Here is a 13208-nt window from a genome sequence, read left to right as displayed (position 1 = left end):
GGCTTGGGACACTGAGTATGGATCTGTTCCTTTGAGGGATGAACTTACCACTGTTTGTTGTCTTTTAAACAGAGAGAGAAGTTAAAATGCATTCTGAGAACACTGAGATCTTGTAATTGCTTAAAAAGTAATTTGAAATTCTTATTTATATTATGTGCACATTTATTTATACGATGTAGCTTTTGCATATAACATTCTCATGAGTTATAATTATTGTTTTAACATACATGTTCTATGTTAAAAAACATGTTTTAAAACTTAAGTTTTGTATTTTCAGGTGTAATAGTGCTTTCATGGTACCCACCGGGTATGGCTGATGAAAATGGAGAACCAACTGATGATTTGGTGCCTGTTATTTTGGATTATGCACACAAATATAATCTAAAGGTAAACTATTTTTAAGGTGCATAAAATAAGACTACTTAGGAGAGTAAACCTTGCTAAGAGTTTACTGCATTTGACTTGTGGTGTAGAGCAGGGAGGCTCGTCATGTAGCGGTGGCTTCTTTCTGTCTCCTGTTATGCTGCACTTCCTTTGGGTCATAGAATCAGGTGTAAGTGCCCTTTTATCACATTTCAGTGTAATTCAGACCTAAGCAACATTGCCTTATGACTAGAATAAATACCATAATCTTCCTTTTTCTCTGTTTTGGTTCAGATCTAAAGCTTAAAGACTTTTAAGGTATGGTGTGGTGGATTTTTTAATTTATTTTAATTTTTACAAACAGTTTTTAAAATTAGACCATGTTGTTTTCAAATGTGTCTTGGGAGTTGAGGAAAGTATTACATATTTCAAAATATTGTGGAATACAGTGATCTATAAACTAAGTAACTTTGAGAAGACTAACCTGATTTTTTACGTTAACAGCGTAACATGCTGTCCCTGATCATTGAGGTCAGGAGAATAGTATCTATGAGTAATAAAGATTCAGAAATTCTGGTTTGAATGTATGTCTTTACTCCAGAAGGCATCAGGAATACTTGCCTTGGACATTAAGGTCAGAGAGGTGCTGTTCTGACTTTAGGTTACTCCAGGCATGACAGGATAGAAAGGCTAAATCACTGGCTTCCTGAAATAGGTGAAATATCAAATCAATTAAAGATTAGGTAGATTGAGCAGTAGAATGTAAAATCATGGTTTGATTTTGTTTATTTTTAGAGTAAAACTGTATTTTACCTTGGGATAAAGAAAACATGCATTGCCTTTAGTCTTGCTAAGTAATAAATTTGAGTTTTTCAATTATATAAATAGCTGTATATGTTTCATCTCTGAAGGGTGTTGTCTGTACAGGGGGCTAAAAATACAGCCTGTTCGTTTGCTGTGGTTTCAGTTTTTCAGGCATGTTGCAGATTCCCAGAGTAGTTTCCTGTTGCTGGTTGTGACTGTAGTTTTTTGACAAGCAGGAGGAAAATAGGAAGGTTGCATCAGATACAGAAGTAATTTTGAAACTGTTAAAAATGCTGGGTGAATTCCATTATGTGATGTAAGTTGCACATATGTAATAGTAAATTATTAACCAAAAAAAAAGTTTCTATTCCCCCAAATTTTCAAATCATCTGGTGGAACTTGCTCTTGCCCAAAATAACTTGCTAACATTCAAGTCTCTCAAAGGAGCCAAGGCAAAATGAAATAAGCTACCTAAAAAACCACATGTAATACTATGGTAATGATTGGAATCTGGATGGAACTGCTATTATTGCTTGGAATAATTACTGAAATACAGATATTATGTATGGATGCTTCCAGGCAATACTACCTTCACTAATGTTTTTAAATGTTCTTATACGAGTAAGTTATTACAGTGGAGTGTTAGGAATGTCAGTAGACCAAAACCTACATATGAAATACTTTCCTATTGTGTCTGCTAAATACAAATCTAAAAGATACATCCTTTTGATTTGCCTGGTTTTGATAGTTGGACATGAAATAGGAAACTACGGTGCTCTTCAACCTGTCCTGTCAGTCCTAGCAATTTAGTCTAACACTATATTTTTCTTTTAATTTGTACCTACTAGAGATAGATACTAGCTCTACAGTGGAAATCTGCTACTGCCGCAGAGTTCTTGAAGACTTTATTAAATGCATTCTGCTCTAAAATTGCTTCTGAAAAACTAATTGCTTCGATTAACGTAATATATTCTTTCATTCATTTGTATATGTGAAAACAATGGCATTTCTACATTGAAATTACTTCACATGTATAGCTTGAATAATTCCATAAGCTCCAAGCTTGAAATTCAGAGCAGCAGTACATTATATTAGATTTAGTTCAAGAGTTTATTGCTGATGATAAATTTGTAACATTTTAAATTGAAGTTTTCATATCCCGTATCTTAAAATCTATTTTGACACTGAAAACTCTCCTTGGAGAATTATCTGTAGCAAATTTAATACATTGTTTAGAAATCTAATATTAAAATTCTTTATTGGTTAATCAGTTGTTTCACATTTGAATAGATGATACTGTATTTTTTTAGTTTCTGCTGTATTTTAAGTTTTCTGAAGCATATTTGCTTGCTGTAACCTCAGGAAAACAGAAAGTGTTTTGTTTTAATGTAAAAAACCTAAATATTTACGCTGTTACCAAACTTCCTTGGATCTGAAGCTTCAATCCTAGCAGTGCAGGAGATGAACTACGGTTGGATTATTCTCAACCTAGCAAAAATGGTTGATTTGTAAAGAACAACATTTAATGTGACTGGTACTTGCTTCATATAATATGCGCTGCCCATGTATTTAATAGTATTTTATGTTAGTGTTGCTCTTACTTTGTTTTCATCTTTCAGGTCACTTTTCATATTGAACCTTACAAAGATAGAGATGATCGCAGTATGTACCACAATGTCAAATACATCATTGACAAGTGAGTGCTCTTAGATTGGTTTTCTTTGTGCTTTGTTACACGCTGGTTTAGGGTACTTCTGTGTATTACCTAAAGCTTGGAAGAATATATAAGAATGTGCACTGAGAGAGAAGGAAGGAGTAAGAAACTGTTCGTATTTCAGTGGTACAAAACTCAGTCTGTTTTAGAAATATTGAAGTTGACTTTACCTAGATACTCAAATGTAAATTGCTTTCATTATTCATTAGTATCACAAGTCATGATACTTCAGATTAAAACAGTTAAAGTATTAGCTACATGATATATAAATTAAACGTATATTTTTATAGTGACAAACAAGCAGCAAGGGCTTTAATGACCTTTAATGATTTTAATTCAGCTTGACAATTTTTTTTACATCTACTAGTTGCTTTGTTTATTAATGTTACTTTAACTGTCTTACTTCATACTGAATTAGCGAATTGCCCTTCAGAGAAAACTAATACCTATAGTGCAGTTTGACACTAAGTTACTAAGTCCTAGTAATTTAAAATTCGTTATTTAATACTTCAGTATGTATTTAATACTTCATTGGACTGAAAATGGATATGAATTGCTATGTTTTGAAGCGCATGCACTGTCTTTTTAAATAAGCTTTTAGGAAAAGTCTGCAGCTTGGATTGTAAACCAGTATTTTCCAAACGGCGAATTTTATCTTAATGATACTTGTTTGCTTTATAGATATGGAGGCCATCCAGCCTTTTACAGACATAAGACCAGCACAGGCAGATTTCTTCCCATGTTTTATGTTTATGATTCTTATGTAACAATTCCTGAAATATGGGCAAATCTGTTAACTGTTTCTGGATCCCAGACTATTCGAAATACTCCATATGATGCATTATTCATTGGACTCCTTGTAGAAGAAAGACATAAGCATGACATTCACAGAAGTGGCTTTGATGGTATGTACACGTACTTTGCCACCAATGGCTTCTCCTATGGCTCTTCTCATCATAACTGGGCAAGTTTAAAAGCCTTTTGTGATAGTAACAACTTAATGTTTATTCCAAGTGTGGGGCCAGGGTATATTGATACTAGTATCCGACCATGGAACAACCACAACACCCGTAATCGTGTCAACGGGAAATACTATGAAACTGCCTTCAGTGCAGCCCTTTTGGTGCGACCAGAAATTATTTCTATTACATCTTTTAATGAATGGCATGAGGGAACTCAGATTGAAAAAGCTATCCCCAAACGGACTGGGCAGGTGGTTTACCTTGATTATAAGCCCCATAAACCAAATGTTTACCTAGACCTTACTCAGAAGTGGTCTGAGAAGTACAGAAAAGAACAAGAACAGTGGCTTATGTGAGCTGTTGCTGCTTCAGTTGTTTCCTAACACGTTGACTACACTGAGAAAGAAGTTGAGAGCTGAAAAATCTTTTATTAAATGTCTTTATTACAGATAAGTTCAAATTATTATGTCTCTTGAATGTATATGCTCTACTACTGAATTTGCATTTTGAAGAGTAAAAAGATAAGAATATTGACATTTCTGTCTTATTGGATATTTTAGTTCAAGAATATTCAGGGAAGATGCTGGGGTTTTATTTGGGTTTTGTGTTTTTTTTAAACCTCGTAATTTGCATGCTGAGCTTCCGGAACATCTGCGTGGGATAACTCTACGTGACCAAAGTAGAACGAAAACTTGGCATAGTTATACTTACTTCCTTTATTCTTGTAGTTGTGTTTCTAATCAAAGTGATGCTGTAATCTAATTTTTTATCCTGATAGCTTCTTGCAGGATGCATGTCTGTAATGTGTGGAATAATCTACTTCTACTATTTTTAATGCTTTGCACACAGGGAGTTCTTGACATATGACTAGCTTGTGGTAAAAACTTTGAAGAGGTATGTGTGATGCAACACTAGTGGGTTTTGTTTTAAAAAAAAAACAAACAAACCCAACAGTATTTGAAAGATTGAGTTCCAAAGAACTGCTGAAAGATTTCTAGTTTACTTCCATTTTTTCTGTTTGGTACATGGTACAGACTTTTGCATGTTACTGGATACTGACCAGTAACATAGTTTTTTCTATGTTACTTTGAATTTTGAAAAAATATTCCTTGAAACTGAGAGTAGAAAAGATATTTTTCAGGGGAAAAAAAACCCTAGTCACGAAAAAAAACCCACTTGCATTGTGATATCTTGTCTGCTAATTCACTGCAGGCACAGATCTCGTGTGTTACTCAAAATGTTTAAAGAACCTAGACCTAATATCTTACTAATCCTGCAGTAACTATAATTTTAGGAAATGCTTTTTTCTTTCAGATTTAGGAGCAGTTTGGCTTGGTGGCAATCACAGCAACTCTCCATTAGTTTAACTTGAAATCTAAGATTTCTATTTTTCATATAGTTCATACATTTTTTCCAGGATTCAGTAGAGTAGATACTAAAATGTTACCATTCAGATATCATTCAGCTCCCTACCACCACTACTGTAATACTGTGGTGTGGCTGGAAGTAAGTACTTTCAGACTTAGTAATCTCACCTGTCAAAAACTGTGATTATTAACTTTTTCTTGAAGGGATCAAGTCACATGGACCTATTTCCTCAGCAATCCTTTTTTTTTTTGGTGTTTTCATACAACTTCATAGAAAATTCCTGAACTTTGGAGTTGTAGAAATTGCAGTGTTCTGTTTATTGGGAGCAAAGTGTTTAATCTGTGGCAAAGTGTGTGTGTGTGTGTGTTTTTTTTTTTTTCTTTCTTTGTTTTTTTTTTTGTATTTATTATTTGTATGCGAGGTGCTGATCCTGTGGTTTAGCTCATATGCTGGAACTGTTGTGACCACTAGAATTCCATTGATTTCATGGAAATTACACTCCTTACTTGGTTCTCACACTAATCTGTCCATGAAGTTGTAAGGTAGATGTGAGGACTTCTGGTTAAAAAAGAAAACAAATCAAACCAGTATGTTTTTTCCAGAAACCTTTGTCATTCCAAATAAACATAAGCCAGCTGCTACAAATATTTTCTGGAGTCCTTCTGTTATGAAGAAGGTTTGTTTATGTTTCTTTCACTTATTTACAGTTTAATTCTCTTGCCATGTCTCTGCAGTTGTTAAGAGATGGTGTCATATAATGCCCTGAACTGCTTGAAAAAACTGCAGAAATTGGGTTGACAGATACGTAACCTGGCATGCTGAAGTGCGCCTCTAGAGCTATTGGAATCTTATTAATATATTTTTGTATTATTTTTTCATTTTCCTACTGCATTTCTGCAAACTTTTAAGTGCTTCTGAAAGAGATGTTTGCTAACGCTTATTTTGTTTTACTTATGCTCAGGTGAATAAGCTGAAGTAGATAACAGGTGTGACCAGTCACACCATGGTGTCTGAGATGTATGAAGCACTTGCTAGACTTTACCACTTCCAAGTTAACCACTCTCTTTATTAAGGAAACTGATTTATATATTTTTACTATAAATCCCTTAAATAGCTATACATAATTTGGGTTTATAATTTGTTACATGATTAGGCTTTTACAGCCCAAAGAGCTCATATCTTTATTTTAAATGTGAGGGAATTATTACATTTTTACATACCAATATCCCATATGTTAATAAAAAATCTTCTGAAATCAAATCTTTTGAAAGGACAAGTCTCTCTGTTTTCCCTTTGCTTAAACTTTTGTCATCCAAAACTGTAGAACTGTCTGAGCACTTTATTAGTCTTGACAACCTTGCACTTACCTTTCAGCTCCTTACTTTCACCTGGTGGCAGTTTGTTTTCTCTGTGACTATAAGAGTTGCTTATTTTGTTACTGTTTATAGAAGCATTTGGGGTAGAGTGTTGTACAACTGAGGTGATCTATCTTGTGTAAAATATCATTTATGGTAACAATGTAATGGATCTTCATTACTCTGAAAGACTTCTGTAATTGCAATAAAGGAATCATTTAGCCCTTGCCTTGAAGTGGTATGGACCATGACACACTGGTAATGGGATCTTCAGAAGAATTTACAGAATTTCTGTAGAAAAGAATGAAAATTAAGTGCCTAGAAATTAATTGCCCCTGAGTACTTGCTGTATTTTATGTGCTTGATGTGTTTTAAAATACAAATACGCAGTCTGATGGAGTTTAGAATTTAATTTGATAATCCTGAGAGCTGATGAAAGAGCAGCTACTAGAACTACCGCACCTGCCCAGCCAATGCTCTGTCTATACTTGGGGCAAATATTAGTGCTACTTCTTGTTACAGGGGATGGAGAATTTTACTGGTAGGCTGCTGCTGCAGTCATGAAACTTTTTGGAAATCTGAGCAAAACCAGGTCTGTGGGTGAGGATTTGTACGAATGCAAAAGAGTAAGGTTGTTGCAAGTGCACAGTTTTTGGGGTGAAGGAGGGGGGAAGGTGATTGCCTCAAACTTTACAGTTACAGTTCAAGGAAGAAAAAAAAATCATCTCCAATGTGCAAGCAAAATTGGGAGGTAGGGAAGAATATTTATTATTAATTTCAGATCTGAAATGGAATTTAAGGAATAATCAGATACTATTTCATTTTGGCTTCACTATTATTTCTTGACTAGTTGAAAAAAATATGTAATTATTACTTTTAATTAATTGCATTTGACTCAACTTGTTATAGTATGTTACAGTACTTAGACTGACATACTACATTTATATAGATGAGGCAAGAAACACTATGGGGAGTTTTACTAGAGATCATGCCATGCTACGCCTCTGCAAATATAGAAATATCTGAAGTTATTGATCACGTACTACTGACTGAGTATCCTCAAAGGGGAAATGGGTTTTGAGACAATTAGCAAGTCTTTGTGGTAAAAGAAAACTTCTTTGTAAAAGAAAAGCTATAGGTTCATTTCTGTTTCTCTCGGTTATGATCAAGTAAATTGTTTCAGTTCTGTGAGCTGTCTCAGAACTGAAGCTTAATACATCTTCTCTGAAATAAGAATTTATATCAAATCATGTATAGTAGTGCATGTTTCTCAGATCTATAAACTTGTACTGAATTTTGAGGGAAGAATACATGCATATGCTGTTACTGTTGTAGTGGCAAGCTATAGATTATTGTGAATGTAGTTTCTGTACTGATGTTCATTTTTTGTCTAGTGCCTTTCTTTTGAGGTGCCAATGATTTGTCTCTTAAGAGGTTGTTGAAGCAGAAGGGTCTTTAGTGAACTCAATTTTAGTATAAAACGTGATATGTATACATTCTGCATAGTTTGAATTAAGATGTTTTACACATGGCTCTTGGGTTCTCTTGAAAACATTTCACAAGAACGTTTTCAGCACTGTTGCTAGTAGGAGAATGTATCTCTGAGCACATGAACAAGGATGTACTGTAATTTAGAGCACTTTTTTGGTGAATCTTGTGTATCTAAAAAGAGGAAATAAAGTATTTGCAGGCAAATTATTTACCACTTAAGCTGAAATTCTCTCCCAGTCTTAAGGTATTTTATGAGTATTGGTCCTCATCTTTCTACTTGCTCTAAAATAGTGTCAGTATTTCATTATTTTACTTTTGACCAGCATGTTAAATGTTGCATAAACTTCTAAAGTGTTTGTATTTCTAAGACTTCATAGTTACAATACTCAGTGAAGGGACTCTACAAGATTATTGGCACTGTAGAAAAGCCCGATATGAATTTGGTATTGTATAGGTATGATTTTGTGGTGAATGGATAGTGTATCTTTGCTGTGTCATGAAAATGAATTTAAAAACATATATTTCTTTTAATACCCTACCTGGCTGGGGCAGAGATGCATTTACTTACATGAATATATATCGTGTGTGTGCACGTGTGTCTATTTATGTATGTTATATATGTGCATATAACTGAAGTAAATATTTTTAAGTACTATATAATTGTATTAAAATTACAGGCTGGATTCTGCTGCTTTTAAGTAAGCAATGTTTTTAATTCCCTATGATGTTTACAAAAAAAAATCTAGTTACTTATGTATGAATACTTCAATGAACAATAAATAATGCCTAAAAAGTGTGATGTGTGCTATTTTTTTAATAATACCGGTTCAGAAAGTAATTTTTACTTCTCTGTTACAATATATGTGTAGAACTTAGACTGACAACAGGTTTGTCACAGTGTTTTCAAACAGATGGTACTGAAGTTTTTAGGCCTGTCTGTATACAACTTACTAGGTTACTAAGTGAGTTCACTAGTGCGTAGTGTTGCAGGTATCTTTGAGTCCCTGGTATTTTGACAAAGTAAACCTAAAGTTTACAGTTCATATGGAAGTTTAAGAGGGATGGGTGCACAAATAATTAGCCTTGCAGGGGAATGATTTACAACTAAATACTACAGTGGGGTCAAAAAAGTATTTGTTGCATTCTGGTATTATGTTGTGTTATTCAGGTATAAAAACTCTATAAGGTAAGGGTTGCCTTTTTATTTAAGTTTCACATAAATGTGAGATTACCTTCTTGGAATTTGAAAAATATGTCTCGTTATTCCAAGTAAACTAACTACATAGGTAAGAAGGCAATTATAAGTTTATTCCCACACACAGTCAGTACTGTGTATTTCTGTATATGAATGAAAAGTATTTTAAAGTGTTGAATAATGTTATCATTTCATATTTCCTTTGTGTGTCACATTGCAAGTGACTCTTCCTTGTAATTAAGGTAGAATATATTGCTCCACAGTGCAAATGAATTCCTGAAATCAGGAAATGCAACAGGTAATCAACACAAGGTGTACTTGAAATTCGCACTTGGGCATGTATCTGTAATTGACACTTTAGGAGACTGAAGTACTTCTGCATTTTAGTAGGTAAAATATCTCCTAGGGTATTTCGTGTCACTTTGTGTGAATTAAGTAGAAGAAAGAGATAACAATGAAACAGTATTTATTACCTTTTTCATTTATCTAATCTGATAACTTTCTATACAGTATATGGAATGTATGTTCAGTAAATTCTTTGAAAGATAAGGAAGACTACAGTCATGTTTGTTTTCTTCAGGTGCGCAGCGTAGATAAAAGAAACAGTAATGCAACAAAAAGAACCTATAGCTTTTGGTTTTTAAACTTCAGTCACATTTAAAATAATATTGTGGAAATAATGGAATACCCAGAAGTTTAATACAGTATAATTTGGAAAAATTAATTCCCTGACCCACTTTACTGGTAGATTTGAAGTAAAAATATATTGCATCTATCATAATTGTTTCAGTATTTTATAAATAAAGGTACAGTCTTTAAGCTGGAGTCAAGAAAGTAGATACTTACGTTACCATACAGTGTGATGGTCTTACGGAAAGCAGTGAGAATTCTTTTCTGTATATTCCATTATTGCTGATTGTCGTGTTTTTACCCCATCTGGTGACTAAGTACCATGCAGCTGCCAGCTGACATCTCCCCCATCCCTGGTGGGATGAGGAGGAGAATGGGGGCCAGGTGGGTGGGAGGGGTGTAGATAAAACCCATGGGTTGAAATAAGAACAGTTTAATAATTGAAATAAAATAATAATAATAACAATATAATTGTAATGAAAAGGGAGACCAAAAAAGAGAGGAATAAAACCCAAGAGAAACCAGTGTTGGACAAAACAGTTGCCCACCTCCTGCTGACTGATGCCCAGCCGGTGCCTGAACAGCAACTGGCAGCCCCCGGCCAACTCCCCCGGTTCATACACCGAGCATGACACTCTGTGGTACGGAACGCCCCTTGGGCCGGTTCGGGTCAGCTGTCCTGGCCCTGCTCCCTCCGGCTTCTCGTGCCCCTGCTCGCTGGCAGAGCATGGGAGACTGGAAAGCCCTTGACTTAGGGTAAGCACTAAAGAGCAACAATTGAAACATCGGTGTGTTACCGACATTATTCTCATGCTAAATCCAAAACACAGCACTGTACCAGCCACTAGGAATAAAATTAACTGTCCCAACTGAAATCAGGACACTACTATTCAAACTGGCTCAGCACATGCAAAAATGGAGACTTTTTGCAGAACTAATTCTGATCTTAGAATATATGTATGCAAATGTATGCTTTTTTTTTTTTTTTTTGTGATTGCTACATGAAAAATATAACTGCCCTTGTATCTAAAAAAACCCCAAACAACTGCTGCAGTTTTAAGCAGTTCCTGAATCTGTTCCTGTCAGCATTCATGGGGTGATCCAGAGTGACGCTCGATCCTAGCAGTTAAGCAGAAGTAGTCAGGGTATTCAAGTTCACTTCCTACAATCTTTTACCTTAAAGTATGGGTAAAATTTACTGAACTTCTCATAATTAGAGAATTTTGATGATGTTTAAATGGAACTGCTTTTGACATAGATTATACTGCAGCAAGAGTATATATACATGACTGATTAAAAAGTCCATGTTGAAGAAAACCAGTTTTATTAGATGTGTGGATGTCTGCTATTGCATTCAGAGCTGATTTACCACTTAGAGAATCAGTTTTGGTTTTAAATTGGTTCTCATCTGCACTTAAGTGTATACAAGACACATTTTTAGTTAGAGTAGTTGTTTTTGAAAACTTTGAAGGGCTGTGTTGCTAGCTCTGCATAGAACTAACACAATAGTAGATAGTTTATTGGTTGTTTTGGTTTTTTAATACATTGAAATGAGCACTATGCATCTGTGAGCAGGTCCTGGCCTTCAGAGTTGGTTTTATAACTTGGCGTCATTGCTATGGAAACAGCATGGTCTCTCAAGACTGGTTTCTCAGACTGCAGCATGATTCAACAAATAAGGACAAACAAAACTCCATTAGTTTTTAGAATACTAGTGAAAAGTTGGGCTGCCGGTTTGCTGTAATTTTAACAGAGGTTTCTTGGAAAATTTGCATTTACTATGGTAGAAAATAGTTTTATCAGAAAGCAGAGATTGACTACTCATTAAGATCAGATAGCCAGTTAAAAGTTTGGTAAGTATGAATTTATATATTACAATATGTACACATATATACACACATAATGCCATTACCATTAATCATAACAATTAATAGCAATGAATACTTATTTTGAAAAGAGAAATACATTGGCTCAATAGAAGCCAGTAACCTTAGAAAGCAATGTTAATCTATTAGTAATAATACTAAGATTTTTCAGGGGAGAAAGAAGTAGCCAGCTATTTACTTTATGAGAAGCTCAGAAGTCCTTATATTGCCTTCATATATGATTCTTGGTGAGTACACACATTTTATTCTAGGTGAGTGAAGGTTCTACTTTAGAAAAATACATTCTGAAAGCACAAATGGAAGTCAGCATTAGTTGTACTGTTAGCGTACTAAAAGTACATCTACTTTGCTATTTTGGTCCAGCCTTTGGCAAGCTTCGTGATCCACTGCTAGCACTTGGAATTTGTTGCATATATTTCTACATTTGGGTTTTAAATGAAAACATTAGAGAACAAGCACAAAGCAAAAATTTTAAGATTCCATTGCAATAACATGACGTAGAAAAGGATAAGCTGTATAGAAGTGAGCAAAATAGTTCAGAGATGTCAAAGTGTTAAGATGTCTGGAGGCTATACACGGGCAGTATAACCATTGTAATCACATGTATTACATCAATCAGAAAAGATTTTTAAGAGGACTGGAAGAAGTCCATGTAGTTAAACAACAGAATAAATTGAAGTGTTGGAAAGGAAAGGCATCTTTCAAATTAAGACTGTCCAAATAATAAAACTACTAAAGAGCCTAAGTTTTGGCATTAATGAAGGCAGGCTAAAAAAGTCCCCCACCATACTTGGAGGAAAAACTTCCTAAATCTAATGATTTATTTTTTTCTCCCAGAAAGAGCACAGCAAACCATGATAGGCAAGACATAATACAATATTAACACACACAAAAAAACCCCAAACTTAAAAGACTTATATACTAGGGGCATCATTAATGCATGTTTGTAAAAGATGTCACAAGCAGACAGAAAGCTGGTAGTGTGCTGGTAGAGCTAACAGGTAAGAGCAATAAAAAGAGCTTTCAAAGAAGATAAAGCTGTAGCAGAGAAGTTTGAAGTGGTTTGTAACTGTCGCAGAAGAGGTTATAGAGAGTGTTTGATGCTGGATCTAGTATCTGCTGATGATCTGAAGAAATACCCTAAGGTGAAATGTCATAGAAGGGATTTTTGAATGGGTCGATACAATGAACAGCAATAAATCACCTAGTCTCAATAGTACTCAGGAGTTTTCAAGGAACTCAAATATGAAATAGTTCATCTGTTACAAATATTGTAGATGCTGTTGTTTCAGTTAAGGGTAGTCACATGAAGGAAGTGGGACAAATGTATCAATTTTAAATAGACTACTAGGAGGGATGCTGGGAACTGTTGACAAGTCTGAAATCCATGCTGGATGGAGAAATAGCAATAATACGTATTTAAGATAGATGTGTTAGGCA

The 13208-nt window shown here is 34.6% G+C and overlaps 1 protein-coding gene across 1 annotated transcript in view; it reads left to right on the top strand.

Moving 5' to 3' along the window:
* MANEA (mannosidase endo-alpha) overlaps nt 1–8853 on the top strand; it is a 47107-nt gene extending 38254 nt beyond the window's left edge. The window contains exons 3-5 of the mRNA XM_080388077.1: nt 278–387; nt 2787–2863; nt 3563–8853. Coding sequence (XP_080244203.1) covers nt 278–387; nt 2787–2863; nt 3563–4199 — 824 coding nt within the window. The 3' untranslated portion in view covers nt 4200–8853. The remainder of the gene's footprint in view (nt 1–277; nt 388–2786; nt 2864–3562) is intronic.
* The last annotated feature ends 4355 nt before the right edge of the window (nt 8854–13208 follow it).

Source organism: Falco punctatus (genome assembly GCF_963210335.1).
Source record: "Falco punctatus genome assembly, chromosome: 5".
Taxonomy (NCBI): domain Eukaryota; kingdom Metazoa; phylum Chordata; class Aves; order Falconiformes; family Falconidae; genus Falco; species Falco punctatus.
The sequence above is the reverse complement of the archived record's forward strand: the minus strand, read 5'-3'. Positions and strand labels throughout refer to the sequence as shown.